Genomic DNA, 19431 nt, shown 5'->3' with positions numbered 1-19431 from the left:
CAAAAGAAACTATTTATTTGGGATACGCATTGCCAGTACAAATTAAGAGACCATAAAACCTACACCTTTCAGCTATTTTTCTCCACAGAAAACAAGTTTTGAATCGGAATTAAAAAGACAATAGTTTTCCATTTGATACCTTTTTACATACGCAGAGATCTTAAAAGTTAAAACCTGTCAAGAAAAAGGCTCCACGATTTCACTCTGAAATCCTTATAAAAAAGAAGTTAACATTCAAAACACTGCAGTACGTTATTTTATTGAAGAACAAAAAGACATGCAACAAATAAAACATTTCATGTTTTACAAATTGGTCATCTTTCTTTTCATGTCTCTTTTCCTTTTATATTCAAAAACTAAAAAGCATCATTACATGAAGCTTCGATAATATTTGACAGGCAATGTGAAAAGTAGAGTTAAGCCTTTTTTTGAGGGGTGCAAAAACAATCCTCGTGTTTGCCTTGCATGGCCGCCGCTGTCAGTTCACTCCAATGACTTCCAAAGACACGACTGAGGCAGGTTCTGTGCATCATTTCAATGGTGCTCGCCCCCTCGGCTGTAATACTGAGCAGGTGAGTCGAGAGGGGAGCCGCTCTGAGTCATTCAAATGAGTTTGTCTGTTGCCATCACGCCGTCGTAGATCTCAACGCCCAAGCTCTGAGACATCCATGATTTCATACGTGTGTAATAAATACTGTTAAAAAAATACCTGTGGTTTTCAGGCTGTTTGGGATCTCGGGACTGAATTTTCTCTCAGGGTTCAGTTCAGCTAAAATAAAAGCCAAAGAGAGGGCAATGTTAACGCTAACTTTTCACGTCACCTTTAATGGGACAGTAGCCATTTTGGACGCAGGGTTGTAACATGTGACATGAGTACAAAAGAATAAGAAGGATTTCACCGTAAATCCAACAGGAACTCAAAGAGGCTGCGTTAAAATAGCTACTGTCCAAATTCAAAGATGCAAAAAAAGAGTAAAGGCGCATATCTACATACTGTATATAGAGCATTCTTGGGCAATTCACACATAATGGTAGCATAAAAAGAAAAACAGTCAAAAGAATATCAAGTGAAACAAAAAAGATGACTTATTTGCAAAATGGAGACACATAAAAATATATGCAAACATCTTCTGGATTTGTGTGCCATCAGGGTATTTGTTTTCATTTGAATTTATATAAACACTACTGTATTCCAAGTGCATTTTTCTGGCTTTGGATACAGAGTACTGGAGCATAATGAGATGCTCACTAGCACTGCAGATACTAAAACCATTCAAAAACAGGAAAAAGAAAACCCTCGATAAAGCTGATCCCAATGAGGAGGATAAAATTCTGCCTTTTTTTGGTATCAAAGTATGTAAATGCTCATGAGGACTATTGTAATCATGTATACATTGTACTGTACATACGACAAAGGTCACAAATTTAATTTCACATTTCAGATTGGCATCATGTTCATGAGTGTAGTGTCATTTTAAACAAAGAAAAAAGTGAATAAGTGAGAATATAATTACTTTCTAACGTCAGACGTTCTCTCTGATGTTATCAGAGGTTACAAAACAGGTCAGGCAGATCAAGATGAACACATGCCGATTAGATTTGTGACTAAATCCTGAGGATTCAGTGAGACATTTTGAACAGGAAAAAAAAAAATGAATATTGCAGAGACATATCTATTACATTTTTTAGCATGTTCCAGTTTTACAAACTTTAATAGGAAACGATTATTTATTTTTATCAAATTTTGCACATTTTTATTGACTTTTCCAATTTATTTATTGGAAAAGAATAAGTTGAGCAAAACCAAAAATCTTCTGTTCTCAAAATGATTCGTCTCGTGCTCGGACTTTTGGCACAAATGTGATTCCATACATGAATGAGAAAGGACATGCGATGTGTTCAATCCTGATGACATGATACCTTAAAAACTGAATTACTGTTTGGTTACCAGCAGTATTTGGATCCGTTTGTCTCACTGTTAGATTTAAACAGTTTTTCTTTTTTTTTCACATTTACAAATGCTCCCCTTTGACTTTAATCAGTAGATGTTATTGTGCTTTAATATATACGTCTTTGAGCTCAATTCCTTAATTTCTCGCTTTAAGATTGTAAAGTCTCTGCACTGTTGTACCGCGTGTTAGCTGAAACGTAGCTACTATGGCACAAAGCAATAAAAGGTCTTAAATGTCAGTGTCTGCTGTAGAAGTTCTGAATACAAACAATACAAACTGAGGCTGAATACTTGGATATCAGCTTACTAATATAAATGGACTAACATAATAATAATAATAATAATATGTCACAATGTATGGCATGAGAAATTTAAGGACATGAGACAACAATGTTTTCAAAATTCACCTCCAGAGCTGAACTTTGGCACCATAGGTAAAAAAAAGAAAAGTAATCTGGTATTGAAAACAGACGTGTAACGATAGGGCTCGATGTGGTGTGTGATAAATTTGTAAAAATACGAAACTTTGTAAAACCGAAGCCGTTTAAATTTTGTTTGCTATGTTATTATTTCGAATAGAGGTAGTGTGAAAGCATCTCAATTTACAAGATGTGGGCCAATACGCTGCTGTGAGCCTACTGTGTGAATATATACTGTAAAGAGAAATACAAAGAGGCAACATGGACATCAAGTGGAAACTGTACAAACTGTGTGGTGTGAATATGAGTACCCTACGCAGGCTGCTAACGGTGCCGCGGTGGTCCAGATAGGAAAAGTGAACAGTTTTATCCGTAATGGTGAAAACGTCATCTCCAGACCCCGACTGTGCCGCGCCGTTTCCCATCCAGTCCCAAAAAAAGGGGGTCAGGGTATAAGTTTTGGAAGGGAGAGTTGTGGTGGATCGAGGAAAGTGGGAATCAAGAGGAAGCAGGTGGGTGGAGGATCAGTTGGAGGTATCGGAGTGAACGCTTCCAGGTCCTTCTGTAGGTGATGTCACTGATGAGGGGGTTGGAGCATCTTGCCAGCCGCCGTTTGCCTGGGAGGGGAAAAGAATCAGAGAGAACCAGAAGTGGGGCGTGAGTGAGTTGCTCTTCTGTTCATTACTCGATGCAGCTCAAACACACTGAGATAAAAAAACGAATAGAAGTCCTGAGGGCAAGATAGTGCACCAACGCTGGGATACTTTGAACTACGCAGTCAAACACAGCCTTAAGTCAAACTGCCTCCTGGATTGGCGGAAAAGTTAACACAGCTCACATTACAACTAATAATTCAGAATAAGACTGACATAAAAAAAAATACTGCCGTGTTTCCAGCTGAGCAGAAACAGAATTACCCCATCATACACTGCACACTCACTCATTTAAGCAATGACAACAATAAAGAGAGGAAAAGTCAACTTGTGCAAGATTTCGTCTTGAAATAAATTCCTGCTGCTGTCATTTTAAACAATATGAATATATGTAAATTGTATGGAAGGGCGTCTGAAACAAAACATGCACTAATTACGATGCTGACAGTAGGAATTAACATACAATAAGAACTCTGGAGGTCCTTTTCACCGCCAGAGACAGGCCTGTTAAAGAGCATTTAGGGTGTTAATAGCGAATTTAAAACCATCAGAAAAATTGGAAATGGTCCTCGACAGCCTTTCATTTCACAGCTTGTAATGTGTAATCAAAAGTGGAGGGGTCAGATTGTATAATGTAATCACCCGCAGCAGTCATTATCCAGCAGGCTTTTTTGTATTAGACACAAGATTTACTAAAGTCTGTCTTGACAAGTCTCTAAAACTGTTTGTTTTTTTCGGGATACAGGTCGTTCCTGCATTTAATTAACAATGAAGTTATAAAAGCGTTGCCATTTTCGATATATATATATATATATATATATATATATATATATATATATATATATATATATATATATATATATATATATATATATAACTTTTATGCAAAGACAAACCAAAAACCACTTATGATGTATTTTGTAAATTGTACATTACAACAAAAGTGCTTCTATGCCCTGAATTCTGCAAAATAAAGGCCAAAAGAGGTTGAGATACCTCAGTGGAAAAAATCTAGTTTTCTACAAAAGACAGCTTTGTCATAACTTACTATTATCTGCTAAAACATTATATCAAACTAAACTGTCGTGCATGGATTGGAGAAAAAACAGGCAAGTGAAGAGCAGAGATTCCTAATTTACCAGCCTTAGCAACATAAATCACAGGCAAACAGGCTGCCAGACAGATATCCTGCTCCTACATTATGCATTGCAGAGCTTCTTTACAGGGTATAAAAGTGAATAACACAGCATACTGTGGCAGTGTAAGATGTGGTAGAGCAAGCAGGCGTCCAAGGAGAACCGTATCTGTGAGGTCAAAGGACTGAGAAAGAACAGGGCCTGAATACGTTAGCGTCCTCTCAGGGTTAGCACAGCTAGCTGTGGGATGCGCTCGGAGCAGCCAGGAAGCCTATTTGAATACACATACATGTTTTTATACGGGAGACATTTCATCTGATTATCATATGGCCAGTGAGGCACGACGACGACAGCGGAGGAACCCAGCCGCGGCTGTGACCGTCCTCGTCCTCAGCGCGGCTCGCTGTCAGGGCCATTAGTGTGGCAGGAACATGATCTGAGCAATGCGCTTGGATTGCTGTCCCAAGTCCACACTCTGCTCTCCTTGTGTCTGTCTTATCGATTTTCCCCTTTACGACACGGCTTGTCGCTGTGAATTTCCCTACTGTTTGCCGCCGCCAGCTAGCAACCCCCACCCCACCCCTCATACCCCCACATCTAAACCCGAACTCTGCAGAAAAATAAGACAAACACGTCGGGGACAAACCCCTATGGCACATGAGGAGTCGTTTCCAGGAGCGTGAGGTTTTATTTTTAGCGGGACGGTGCTGATGTCTCCTGTGGGGCATTAATGGGAACTTCTGGCCTTGGGGCTGCTAATCACGGGTCAGGTGGTCAGAGGGAGCTGAAGTCCAGAGCAAAGAGGTGTCACCTGTTTGTGCGGCTCTCTCACGGCTGACCATACGTGGCTGCAGGTGCTACTCCAGGCCTGATTGAACATGACAGGCTCAGAAGGCGGCTCTGCATGTGTGTGGCCAGCACCACGCCTGCGTACGGTGGGTACCGTGCTGCCTGTGGCACGAGTGCTAGAGAAGCAATCAACTAGGTGACCATGGAGTGGAGACAAGTCCTACTAAGTGGCATTCTGAGCCCTATGGCTTTGAAATAATTGGTAGGGAGAGAAAGGAAAAACAAAGGGGGAAAAAAGGAAAGCTTACATTGATGCCCTGCGGACTGTACATCTGGTTGGCTGTGAGTCCTTCACTGTATCCGCCTGTCTGACTGATAACATGGCGAAGGGTATCCACCTGAAACATTCAGAAAGAGCAGACAAAGCAAGGTCAGAGTCAACACAAGAGAAGCACAAGAGAAAAGAGAGAGATGACAAGACAACAAGAGAGACAACAAGAGTACACTGCTGCAAGTATGTCCTTGGAGACAACAAAGTCCAAAACAAAAAGGGAATTCAGGATAAAGAGATGTTTGGTTTTTGCCAGCTGAAATCAAACTGTTTGTAGGATGAATACAGGATGACAAATCTTCTGCCCTTGAGACTGGGGTATTAATGACTTTTTTCCATCAAGGTAAAAGTAAGCAGCTGGGTGTTTTCTTTTGGAGGGGGTGTGCATGACAAGGGTAAAAAGGAAGTTTATTAGAAAATAAGTTGAACACATGCTCTTATGCCAGCAAGATTAACAATATTTAGATTAAGAAGATTCGTCATTAACAGCATGTGCCAGTCAAAGCAGAAATCATTAAAACATGACAAATAAAAGGTCCCCTATTAGTCCCACAAATGCTATCCAAGTCCCACTATAGAAAAAGGGTCTGAATCTTATTTTGTTAACAAGTAGTGTATGAGTACAAGTAAGTGCACAGAGGTAGAGGGCAATTAAGTCCCGCCCACATCAGAGGGGAAACAAGTTATTAGAAGCCTCCATGTGAGTTTCATCTGTTAGAAGAAAAAAATAAATAAAAAAAATTCCCAAAAGCACCAGGGTGATGGAAAACAGTACCAACAGGTATAACCCACATCAGTTTGACTATTTCAGGCAGGACTGTGCTTAATTATTATTAATGAGAGTCATTATTTGTTGTTAATAAGTCAAATATCAAAATGTCAGTTTTACACCTATATTTCTGTAAGTTAAAAGCTACTTGTTATGCATTTCCTTACTTTCTGCTTGTATTAAATATGGCAAACATTTCAGATGCTTTTCTTGTCTTGGCTCGGGATGTTCTCACTGAGAGGGGATACTCTTAATATGATCATAACGTGAACACAGAGGCTCCACCCACTGCTGTTCAGACCTATTTATAAAAGTGGCCAATCAGGAGGAAATTGCAAGGGAGGGAGCTAAACTGAATTGTTTCAGACAAAGCTTGAACTAAAAGGCTGCACAACTCCTAGTATAAAGTAAATACAGATGATGATGTTGTGGTTCATGCAAAGCTATTCTAAGAATAACAAAAAATGGAGTTTGAAATGAGAATAACAGTTGCATAACTTCCATTATAGTGGAATGTGGATGACTCAGAAAGCATAGCTGGTGATAAACTTAGTTGACTAAAAGATATCTAACCTTAGCTTTGTAACTGCTAATTAAATACTGAATGCTAAAACACAAAAGTGTAGCATCAACTGAATCGTTTCCCCTCCAGTGGGCGTGGCTTTTTGAGGTTGAATCAATGCAGTCCATCTTGCTAGCTTCCTTGGAATTGGCTGGTTTGGCTGTAGATGCACTGTCATATTTCTGCAGTTCTTTTAAGCTAATATAAATTAATTTAAGCATTATCAGATGCTTCTTGATACTACGAGGGTGAAATTACCCTAGTTACTAGTTAATTCATCTAAAACCTGTGCATGACGAGTCTGGCGTTACAAAGATCAGTACTCGATCCGCCCCTGTATCACCTTCTGTTCTGCTTTGGGGCCCTACCTGCGACTGCACGTTGGCTCCCACCTGAGCCCCCTGGTACGAGTCCCCATTGAGAGACTGCACGCTCATGAACAAGTCCCCCGAGTTTGACATGTTAAAAGAGCCACCAGAACCTGAAAGGAGAGAGGGAGCAGTCGAATCACAGAGAGACAGAGAGCAAGCAAAGAGGAGCAAGTCAGCCCGTTCAGGAAGCAGCCTGGAGGAGCAGCATGCAGAGGGTTAGCTAGCAGCCGTGCAGGCTGTTAGACCAGGGGGGGTGAAGTGAGGACCGAGAAGTAGTGTATCAGGTGTATGTTTTACCAGGTAATCTGTTTACATATTAGCAAAAAAGAATTAAGAAAGGAGCCCAGATTAATAAGAAATGCACTCAATTGCTGTCTCATCCAAGTAGCCTGGACTGCTTTCATTGAAAGACAAAACTATCTTTAGTGATGGTGACTTGTTGTTGTGTTTTTTTGGAGAATACAACATTTAAAAGACATTTTAAGAAGCCCGAAAAAGCCATTCTTCTTCTTAAGTCTGATATTTCATCAAAGGAAGACAGCAAATGATAAACATTTCCCAACAACACTGGACTGTAGAAAAAGATAAGTCTGGCATTCTTTCAAATTTTTACTACTTTATGCAATACATAAAGTGTATAAGCACACCTGTAAAGCATTAATATATGACCACACATGTACAGTGAGCATGGATGTGCTGGTGTCAACAGGAGGCAGAGGGTTTGTCTGCCTCTGGAGAAAATACCACAGAAGAAGAATGATATAACGCTTATGCAAAAAGTATGGGGAGAGATGTTTTTTATTTTGACTGATTAAGATGAGGGGGAGCTGTTACTACAATAAACGTGTGGCTAGGGGGGGTCACGGTGACAGAAAACAGCCTGGGAATCATCACAAAGTAAACATGGCAACATATCAGAGTCTTAGTGTGGTACTAGGAGGATTATCCATCACCAGAGGGAGCCATAACAAGGGGAATAGAGGCTAATAAGATTTCAAGGTTCCAAGATGGCTGCCACGCCAGTCCCATTAAATGTGTGTCAAGTCTGCGAGTGATATTTAGGTAATTTAGGCACAGGCAGGTGGTCACCCTCGGACCTAGGGGTTGCACATCTTTTGATGTTACTGGATTACTGCTGAACTCTGAAGCTGGTCAGTTTGAGGCCTAGGGCTACCTGGACTCCACATGCAGGAGTGTAGTTAAACTACCGGGAACAGCAGTCAACAGGTTTTTATATTTTTTCTCTTATTTCCATTTCATTTGCCATTTATCTGTTCAATGTTAGTCCTGAATTAAGAACTACTTCTGCTAAAGAGGGATTTGGCAAAGATTTTTAAATCAGCTGCCTTTCCTGACACAGAACTTTTGGGTATTTGTCTTGTCGCAGTCTTGAATGGGATCTTTTACATGTCAGGCACATGTGTAAACCACTACACTATGATTATATAAATTATATTTCTCCTGGCCTGAAGATCATCTTCACTATTCAGGCTAAAGCTCTATATATCGATCTAAACATGCGAGCTGAGCTTTAATGTTGTGGCTTAAAATGCAGAATTACGACTGCTAGACATTAAAGCAAACTAACGCTCTGTTTTCAATCTTAACGTTGTTATTTGGTAAAAACCAAACAATGTTTTTGTTAAGTGTTCCTAGGTCAAATTAATATCCACTACAAAAATTGCTATAAAAATTGATTACATAAATTAACTTTCATTCTTAACTAAAAATAAGTAATATCTCATAACAGCAGGGCATTGCAGTTTTTAATAAAGGCTACTAATTAAAACACGTAGTGTATTTAATTTTAAAAGCTTTATTTCACCTGTGGCTATTTACACATTTAGCAAAAAAAAAAGAAAAAAATTGATTAAATATTAATGTCCTGTAAGACTTGAATCCTTCATTCTACTAATGAAAGAGGCAACTTTAACATTTTTCTATATATTTTAGGCAATTTAAGCAAGTGTGAATTGAAATTTATGTTGCAGGTATTTTTCATATGAACATGGTATAGGTGGTATATTAAAAAAACCCCAAACAAACTACAATGTGTGTATGAAAGGTAAAAAAAGGAATGTAGATGTGATGGTTTGATAGAAGGTGGCAACGTTAACCCTAATTCTATATACCGGATAAGGCAGAAATAGACTTTTCTGGAAAACCTGAATAGTTTTGATGTATTTCGGTTGGAATGATACGTTTTTTTCCTCTGATTGGCAGCACTTGGTAACAGTTGTAAAAAAATATGAAGTACATTTTTTGATTGCCTAGGATTAGGTAATCGTGATGAGACGTCAGAGTTAATCATCTCTGTACACTAATGTGGCTCAACAAGAAAAGTAAGTGGGGTCAATTCACTGTTAGTCTTTTTTCCACTGTTATTCACCAAAAATAAGAAAAATGTAGAATACTACCAGACTTATCCTTAGAGTGTCAGCAGAGACCGTGATAAATACAGAGTTTAATAAGCATACATGAAGAACAGGATTAATTGAGACCCAGACAAGAGGACAGTGAGATTATGGAGACTTGGCACGGGGTTCAGGTCGTCTAATCGGACATATTTTAGTACTAGGGGGGTAATTAGAGTCGTGAAGGGGAAATGTTTAATTTGTTCAGCAGTAACGATGGTGCTTTGTCAGGTTTTAGGCATGTTCTGTGTATAACTGAGTTTGCCTGACAGATCTACTTTTTGCTCCTTTACAAATTACCAGCATCAGCAATGAAAAAACTCTAAAATTGACTAAGTTGTAGTACACAGAGGAGGCACATATCTAATAGCTGAGCAGAGCCAGGGACTTCCTGTCTCACCTGCAGAGTTTGGAGTTGAGGGTGAATTTGCTTGGCTTCCATGTGAGGATGCATTAGCCGCATTCACGGCAGTTCTCGCAGCGTACATGTTGGCTTCTTCTTGGAACTTACCAATGTTTTTCTTGTATCTGATTCTTTTATTCCCGAACCAGTTGGAAACCTGAGCAGACAAACAAAAGAATATAGTTTAATTGTCACGACATATTACCACACAGAGGCTCTCAGAAAAACCATGGCAGTGTTTAGCTTGCATGGCCTTAATGGCATGCAAAACACTGCAGAGAGCCTCTGTCAGAGGTATGGGCTTCACAGACTGGTGCTGTGAATCTGCATTAGTGCCAGAATGGAATGATTGCCAATAACAGTCTCATTATGTCACCATGACTGCAGCTATCATCAGAACTCACGCAAGCACCAATCAGTCAACATCCGCTAACACCCATTACGGCTAATGGACTCCCAGATGAAGCCGGGGGGGTAATCCCAGCGCTAATGATAAACAACATTAAAATGAAAACCAAATCAATCCTGCAAAGTTTCCAATGCACAGAGTAGGTAAACATTCTCCTTTATTATGGCCAAGAAACGGAAACTCTACAAATCATTCGGCTACCGAGCTGCTTCCACAATCAGGCCCAGCTGCACCCTCCAATCATTCCTTAGAAATTAATGAAACCAATTGAGAAAACAATCCATTCCCAAATGATGGATTCAAAACACAAACTGCTGTTTACCTTGGTGTTGTCATTGCTTTCCGTATTATCAACTCTCACAGGAGTGAAACAACCTGAGTGCTGGAATGCAAAGATGTTTTAGTCTTCGCACTCGCCATGAGACAGATGTTGGTTAAGTTACCGTTAGATTTAATCATCAAATGCCTCAAATGATCCCAGCGCTGAATTTCACAAGCTGAAAGCAGCTGCTGATTAATCAATTAGTTGCTTTCTCGAAGATGTTCGATTAGAAACTTCAGTCTATTTTATTTTCACTTCGTTTACCCCCCAAAAAATACGTGCACAAAGTATGCTGGATTTCTCACCATTTGTGTCACACTTTGTAAAAGTACTTGGACTGTATTTAGAATTTATGTTGCAAGTGGTGCATGTGATCCACTATAAGATTAGATCAATAAGAACTATGACAGCTGAGTTGTGCTTAGCTTGCATTACTTCAATAGGAACACTGTGTCACTGGTCAAAAATAGCTTTGTCTGGTTTGATTTATGAGATTACAGACTCATGACAAGGCGTATTTATACTTTAAGTCCTTTGTTGTCTCAATGAAAGGCACTGCTAAAAGATTAGAGACGCTGTCTGTACTCATGACAGTCACAAAACATATTATTAGGTTACTTGCCAAGACGCTCTGCGCCAGCTTCATATTAAAACTCGTCTTTGTCCTGCTACTCTGTGTACGGCAGTGTTCCTACAGGTGCTGTGAGGTGGCGGTGATCTGCGGTGTACCTGGGCCACTGTGATGGCGCACTTCTTTGCCAGCTCTTCTTTAGCCTCCTCGCTGGGGTAGGGGTTACTGAGGTGCGAGTAGAAATATTCATTCAGGATCTCTGTCGCCTGCTTGTTGAAGTTTCGTCTTTTTCGTCTGCAAAGAGAACAGTGAAGGTTCAAACGGGGATAAAATTAAGTTTAGAGCAACGATAACAACATGGAACTGGTAAGAAACGCTGGGGAACTATCATTACAGAGAGAAGTCATAAGCGCTCTGATCTCAAAATCAAATTTGCTTATTTCTCCTCCAGCCTTTATCCACAAGGTAACAGTTTGGGACTTTTCCACTGCAGAGATGTTTGCTTTCTCTTAAATATAATGGGACGAGACAATCGGGGAAATTGTAAAAGATGGATGGACGTGTCTTTTTTCTTTAGTTAGCCAGCCTCGCCCTCATTGTCTGTAGTTTGACAGAAAGAAAATTGTTCCTCCATAAAATAGCTCATGACAAAGTTTGTGCATTCTTACTGTAATCAGGTCATGACTTTGGAAAGATGCATCGCTGCTGAGTTTTAAAATGTATTCTTGGCACTTACGCACCACAATGCAAGTGTCATTTAGTTCCAATGTATTCATAAGACGGCAGTCATTTCTACAGCGGCCATCTCCAAAACTGAGGAAAAATCTAAAATAAACTGCACAACAACTACAAATGTAACCTTATCCGAAATCTTGGATTCACTTTTAAACATGACATTTCTGCAAGTTCACCCTATTAAATATTGTGGTTGCTTTAATATGGAGGAAGTGGTTTTCAGCACGCCGATACCAACTCAAGCCGGTCATCAGTTATAAGCCGAGCATCCGTGATGTTGGCTTGACACCAGCACGGTCTCTGCGGGTTTATCTGGCCTTGATTTGGATGTACATTACCCCCCTTTTGTGAAAACCTCTGCTGCACCAGAAACTTTCAATTTAGCTGCAGCTTTGCACTGAGATACTTTGTCAGGACTCAAGAGAACAATTAGGCCCAGAATTGCTGCACTACAGCTCTGTTTATGAGCATCTGAAGAAAGCATTAGGGCTGGCAATAAAAGCACATAACTGGGTCATAATAATTAAGTCAATATCTACTATTAATTGTGGGGAGATAAAGAAGAAATCACAGTCTCCATTTTTTAAAAGGTTTAATAGCAGTGTTTGCCTTTTGAATATTCAGACATACAGACGTTAAAACCAGCCAGGGTAGGGCTCCGCTTTAAACCGTAACACTGTTTTGGGAATATACTGACTATGACTGCTCTGGATTTGTGTACTTGCTCTGTGATTAGACAGAATTTTTTAAGTTAAGTGTTTTTTCCCCCTTTTAAATATATATGTATAATTAAAGGACAACAATGGAAATCTTATTTTACAGTTTTAAAGTGTGCAGTTTAAACCTAAACCCATTCATTAACATAACATTTAACTCAAGAATTATCACTGGGATGTCAATTAAACGTATCATAAATAATTGTGCATTTGCACATGTCTTTTTTGCATTCATACTCACAAAAAAGAGATAAAATACGCTGAATAGTAATTTGAGTAATCTCTATGTTTGATAATATAATTTCAAATTTCATTGTGGTGAAAATCTGATATTCTGACTGCATTACACCAGCAAATATGGAACAGCTCTAGCATTTATTTTATTAATTACACCTTATCTAGAAGGAATTAACTATTAAATACGTCACTGTTTTCAAGGATAAAGGATATATCTGCAGTATAGTAATGTACAGTGGGTTGATCAATAGTTTTTTTTAAAACAGCTATAAAGTTAGTGAGAATAATAACTAAATAAAGAATTTGCAGGTGACAAAACTAAAACTACAAACTGAAATATGTTACAATGTTCCCAAACGCTTAGAGGAAGTGTACAGTTCAGTAGTAATGCTCTCGATGGCCACATTAGACATTGTTCACAGTTAAAAAAACGGAGGTCCACGCTTCAATTTTAGAGCAGTTTTAAATAATGTGTCAAAAACGTGCTCTGGTGTCAACAGTGAAACTTGGGTTACAAATTTTTTTCAAACTGCTGACTTTATCAGTCATAACTCTGCATTCTCTCTCTTTATAAGCTTTTGATCACTTTTTCGATCGCTCATGAAAGGTTTGCGTGGTTACGTTGTTGAGATGCAGCTTCACTGAAATAGCTTTTTAAAGCTCACCTGTATTTTTAACAGCTTTAACTGAATTTTATTGCAACTTTATTGTATGTTGCTGTTTTGTGTGTGTGTGTGTTTACACCCATGTAAAACCTCAGCAGGAAATGCTAACACGCATTCTGTCATGCTTTGAATATGAAAATGAATCCAGCGATATCCTGCCAACACCACACCTTGAAGCAGACAGATATCACATGCTGGTGGCTCATGAGTTGACCGACCCCTCCATCTCTTGCACTCATCAGGTCATATCTGCGTGTGCCACGTCTAAAGAGGGCTTTACATAAGCTGGAGGGGAACCCTGGAAAATCTCTTTCCGTGGATCCACCGGTGAGGAGATTTGTGCTAAAATCTCTGTCCCCCGCTTCGAAAGCCTGGATGAGAATATGTAAATGTGCACAGCATGGGCTCTAGCAGCCAGTAGATTAATCAGTGGAGCTGAGCATGGCAGTGCCTCTCAACCAGCGAAAGCTCTTCCTCTCCCTTCCCCTTCGCTGCTGCACCACCACAATCATTTGCAAGAGAATAGATAGGGAGCTTTGTAAGGCAGTGCATGCCTCATTTAAATGTTATGCCTCCAACTCAGACAGTGAGTGAGATTTATCCTTAGAGAAATGTATGCAAATCCAAAGCACGCATCAAAGAGAACAAGCGATTACATTAAAAAAAAGGAAGCAGTTAGTGTTTTGGATCATGCACGAAGCTCTCATTGGCCAGTGTTGCTGGGTATACAAGTCCAAATGGCACCCAGTCATGCAAACCAGTCCAGCATGTGTGGTAAACAGCATGTGTTACACCACATTTATGGCATGATAGGCCTCCTACATCAGCCATTCATATGGATATCAGGCAGAGAAGGAGAGCACACGTAGAGGATTTTGTAATTTGCAGCACAGAGCGTGCCGTGTACGACCTGAACCTGTATGCAAAGGCACACACCTGGCATCGAGGAAGCGGGAGCGCAGGATCATCACGGCCTCGCAGGTGCTCTGTTTGAGCTGCATCTGGATGGCGCTGAACTTGCGGTGGATGATGCTCACCATGCGCTCGATCTCTTTGGGCGAAATGGGTCGCGTGCGTGACTGCTCTCTCAACAGGTTCATCACATGGGTGGTGAACTCGTTACACGCCTGTAGGGAAGATAAACACACACACATAGGATTACGTTCAAGAGCACACTTCACTTAAGGTCAGACAAAACTGCAGACGAGACCTCAATTTGTCAAATTTGCCGCGCAGAGTCGAGTATTTAAAATTCACAAATCGTGCGCTTTTCTTAATGTAGTTCTGGGGCAAGCTTTCTCGCAGAGCCAAGGGGGAATATAAGCACTGATATATTTCATATTTAACAGAAATGGTGATGGCAGTATGTTGAGAGGAACCAATGACAGCTGTTCCCCTCTCAGACACACTTTTTACAGCATAGCCAACCCTGAGAGACGAACATGCCACAACGTTTTATTCATCGCACCCCCCCATGTGACACCAGCCGTGAATCTGCCACGATATTACACTCCGACTCCGCGCCTCTTACTGCCGCCTCTTCTTTATTTCCTCTCCTCCCGTCGATCTCTCCCTGGATTTCGCCGTGTCAGGCTTTGTCTGTGTCTGTCTATCTCTGTGTTCATCTGTCTTACTCGCCTCATCTGAAAGGGATGCTATTGTCATGAATGCATCGGTTATCAAGGCAATGAGAGAAAATCACCCCCTTCCTTTAAAGCATCCCTTCAAGACTATACTTGGAATACACACAGAGGCTGCATATGATGGACTATTCTGGGGTAAAGACACAGTCTAAAGTGAATTCTTACTGACGTGTACTGAGGAAACAGTCGAAGGGTTGCCACTTGATTTAAGAGTGATCCTGCCTCAGCGAGGAGTAAAAAAATCTGGATTAAAGTTCAGGAGGGAAAAGCAGATATAGGAAGATGGACCAACTCAGCAATATATAATCAGTTTTTGAACTGATTTTGTACTTTCTGTAGAAGGACTGCATCTTCAAAGTGTGCAGAGCTGGAAAACCCTGAAGTAAAATGTGATAAAGTAGTAAAAAACATGTTTTTCTCGTCAAACTCTTGGAACTTCATAATATTCCATTTTCTATCACACATAAACCTGCAAATTGCCACATTTGAGAATCTGAAACTAAGAAAAGTTTTGGTCATTTTACTTGACAAATAAAATAAATCATTGCTTACTAAACATTATTTTTCTATCACGTTTCACACTTTTTAAAATCAAACTGGAACCTCATCAAGATCCATCTTACAAGGCAAAGCTTACAAGCTGCCTTCAAATAGTTTCATCCCCTGCCAAGTCATCCCAGGTGCATCTCCTAAACTTGCTCATCACATCTTATTGCATTCTTTGTTTTTTTGTGGTTCACGCATAAATCCGCGAGGAAAGATATACAGACCGCATAAAATAATAGCTACTCGAAGTATAAAAAGTATTAGAACAAGTCTCACATAAAAACAGCATCTCAAGTTTAAAGGGCTCTTACAAGTACATATAAGATGTTTCATTATGACCTTATTTAATTTAAAGACTTTTAAGGATACACTGAGAGCAGCTTTAAGCGGCAGTTAAGGCCATTGTTTAATTAATCGAACTGTAGCTCAATAACCTTGACTCAAACTTGAGTCGCTTCAGGCTTCGCAGCACAGAATATATCACTGCTTCATTCCTTTTTTCAAAGTTTTCAGCAGAACTTTTTCATCTTTTCCAACTGTTGCAGAAATCCTTCTCCCCGCGCTGTCTGGGAATCTCTTTGCTCTGGCAGTTATGTATCATAAAAAATGCCTTTAGAGACCACCGTGCTTGCAGGCCTGAGCCTCTAGCCCTGCTGTGGTGTGCGTGCCAGGCTACAAAAACGCGGAGATGCACGACAAGCTAAAATGGCATTAAAGTGCACAACGTGATGTTGCTTTTGATGTGTCCTGCTGTCACAGCAAATGCACAGGAAACTCCCTAACATCATTAAGCTGGTCATACGTGTGTGTGTGTGTGTGTGTGTGTGTGTGTGTGTGTGTGTGTGTGTGTGTGTGTGTGTGTGTGTGTGTGTGTGTGTGCGCACTAAAAACACTATTTCAAAAAATCAGTGTGTTATGGTTCTGTGGAAATTCTCTATACGTCACAGCCCTATTTTCCCACTCTGTCAGGTGTTGGTCTAAGGTGCATCATCTGCTCTTACCTGTTCATACTTCTCCAGCTCTGTGTGGTAGATCTGTCTGATCTGGGTCAGCTTGGCCCTGTAGTCAGAGTGCTCTGCTGAGTTGTCGGCCCCTGCCCCTCCAGAGGCGGCCGCTGCAGCCGCCGCTGCCGCAGAACCTCCGCCTTTCTCCGGTCCGGACACGCCCTCTGCCAGAAGCATGTTGTCCAGTCGCATGAGCTGGGGGTCTGGGGGCTCCTCTTCCTGGGCGCCGCGAATGCTCAGCACTGCGATGACAGGAGAGGGCCAGAGGTCAGTCATAAAGGTCGCACCTGCAGCGGTGTGATGCACCGTAACAAGCTGTCAATCGTGCAGCTGACACCCCTGAGCTGCACCCACACATCCACCAGCTCAGCGTGAGCCGTGCAGTATAACAAAGACCGACACACAGGCTGAGGGAGACTGAAGTCTGCCTCACTGAAGGAAACATGGGGTCTGCTGTAAAAAAGGACCATTTGAAGATGGTGCTGCCTCCTCTCATTTATCTATTCAACTTTCAAATTCAACCTCCTAATTGGTTTCACGTTTGTTTTTCATCCAAAGCTACTTCCACAAATACCCCAAGAAATTAATGACTTTGACAGGCCTGAAGACGATCTATGGAAAGAAGCTCTCATGATCAAATTAGATACACTCCTTTTGGAGACATAAGCTTCTTTGATTTGCATGTTTTAGATATTTTCCACAATTTGTCCACTCTTCCCCCCCCCCAAAAAAATCGCACAGCTCTCCCATCAGGCTTCTGGTCACCCACACTTCCTTTTTTAATCAGCTCAGCTGGCTGCCAGATTCACTTGAGCTCAAGTAATTAGTCCCCTTATTTGGTTAATATACTGACAGAATAATAAGCAACAACTGTTTTGACAAATATTTCCCTATTCTCAGTTTCTAGGTTGTGGAATTCGTTTATTTTTTCTTGGGTTACGTCGTCTTTTTTTTTTTTTTTTTTTTTTTTTTTTAACATTTTTTAAATTTTTTTGACAAAACCCGACATCTGAAATAATATTTTGTTTCCTGTTATTTTAGTCAACCTTTCTTCCTTAAATGGATATTAACATTAATTTAAAAACAAACAAACAAAGCAGAAAGAAAACTGCTCTTCCCATTTGATACAGAGTAATCCAAATTCACGGTTAAAAAAGGACCCCAGACTTTTTTAAATAGTCTTTGTTTGTCCTTATATCTTGACGTTTTTCTATATACGAGTAGGTTTGAGATAATTTCTCATTTTTCCAAAACAATGCTATAATCATTTTGGGAATTAAAATCAAAATGGGTACAATTTGACTATAATCTTGCATTTAAATCAAGTAGAAATTGCACTGAGGCAAGTGGAAATTCTTTTAAGAAATATTCTGAAAGTCACTCTGATCACCCCCAATATTTTAAACTTTTCACCAGGACTTTATTTATTCTTTACAGCACTCATTCAGAGTTGCAGCTGTGTATGTGCCTGTGTGGGTTTTAGGTGTGAGCTGATTTCACACCTAAAACAGTATGGTTTAAGTATTAATAGCGTCAGTAAACAATCTGATCAAATACTCCTCTTTGCCACTAGAGGTCTCCCTTGCCATTCTTTAGGACATCCAAGTCCCCACCTTCCATTTTCTGAGGTGAAAACACAGGCTCAGACTCTTCCTCCTCCATCTGAGAACCATCCATTTCAATATAAAATCCCTTCTCCTGTGTGAAGCGTTGTGCTGCTAGCATTCAAATTGACCCCAGAGTGGACATCGAAGGCACTCTGACGGCAGCTGGTGTTACCGTTATCGGACCTAACAGGAGCCCTGACTCTGTGACTTTGCGCCCCTTGAGTGTCGATAGCCATTTAAAACAATACCACTTGTCATTTGTCTCGTTGTCATTGAATGAGAAGGGACAGGCACGGAGCACTTCATTAATTCAGAGACAATAGGAGTGCTTGGTGCATTAACCCCAGACTGCTGTCCGGGTTGGTAGTCCTGGGCAGGGGGTCACTGGGATGAGAATGAAGCCTGCTGTACTTGTAGGGGAAGAGGAGGGGGGCTCCCACATTCACCCCCACCTTTGCCTTTAAGTGGACTGGAAATGCAAATATGGCAACTGTTGGCGAGTGGAAGAGGTCAGGGTTTCAGGCCATAGACTCAGCGGGAGGTAGATTGAGTGTGGGAGGAGTATTGGAGGAGAAATGGCGGCGTTGGGGGGGGGGACGTCTCTTGAGATGGCAAGACAGTACAAACATCCTGTCTCGTTACCAAGACTCTTTCATCACTCCAGTAATGTATAGACAGGCTTAGAGGGGAAAATCTCAGATGGCTTCACACGCGCCTTACCTCCACACCGTCACAACTGCTGCCACGTTATGACCCAATCAAACCTGCTCCATCAGAAACTCTAAACCCGCCTGTCTGCTTTAGTTAACGTACATCAGCAGTGGCCCCGCCGCCGCTGCCGCTCCCACGGCTCTTGAATGCTCACCAGTACAGAGAGGCACTTTTTCTACATTTACCACCTCATAAATGCCGATCTAAAGTGGGTGTTAAAATAGGAGCACACCACAATATCCCATGGACTAGCTGCCCTTTCTGGAAGTAATTTTTAGTAGGAAAACATCTCACAGCAGTACATACTTAAAGAAGAAAAAAGAAGGCTGACAACTTACATTATGGTAACACTGAACTGAAAACAGGTTGCAGGATTTATAGGTCAAGCCATACTGAAACTATCTATCTGAGTTTTAGACGTAAAGAGTTGACTTAAATAACACCTCTTCAAAATTAAAGCCTGTTAA

General features: G+C 40.7%; 1 protein-coding gene across 3 annotated transcripts in view; it reads right to left on the bottom strand.

The window, feature by feature from the left end:
* The window catches only part of LOC146641504 (pre-B-cell leukemia transcription factor 1), a 63511-nt gene continuing 44080 nt past the window's right edge, over nucleotides 1-19431 (bottom strand). Inside the window, exons 3-9 of one of the 3 annotated variants that reach the window (XM_085398174.1) lie at nucleotides 16644-16888; nucleotides 14390-14580; nucleotides 11259-11394; nucleotides 9796-9955; nucleotides 6979-7091; nucleotides 5257-5346; nucleotides 1-2987 (exon numbers count right to left, since the gene is read on the bottom strand). In XM_085398174.1, the coding sequence (XP_085254300.1) occupies nucleotides 2895-2987; nucleotides 5257-5346; nucleotides 6979-7091; nucleotides 9796-9955; nucleotides 11259-11394; nucleotides 14390-14580; nucleotides 16644-16888 (1028 nt within the window). In that variant the 3' untranslated portion in view covers nucleotides 1-2894. The remainder of the gene's footprint in view (nucleotides 2988-5256; nucleotides 5347-6978; nucleotides 7092-9795; nucleotides 9956-11258; nucleotides 11395-14389; nucleotides 14581-16643; nucleotides 16889-19431) is intronic. The other 2 variants (XM_085398175.1, XM_085398176.1) reach the window with 2 other exon arrangements.

Source organism: Rhamphochromis longiceps, linkage group LG23, assembly GCF_057381845.1.
Source record: "Rhamphochromis longiceps isolate RC_006_pf linkage group LG23, R_longiceps_female_GT1.1, whole genome shotgun sequence".
Lineage (NCBI taxonomy): Eukaryota > Metazoa > Chordata > Actinopteri > Cichliformes > Cichlidae > Rhamphochromis > Rhamphochromis longiceps.
Note: the sequence above shows the minus strand (reverse complement) of the source record. Positions and strands in the feature narration are given on the sequence as shown.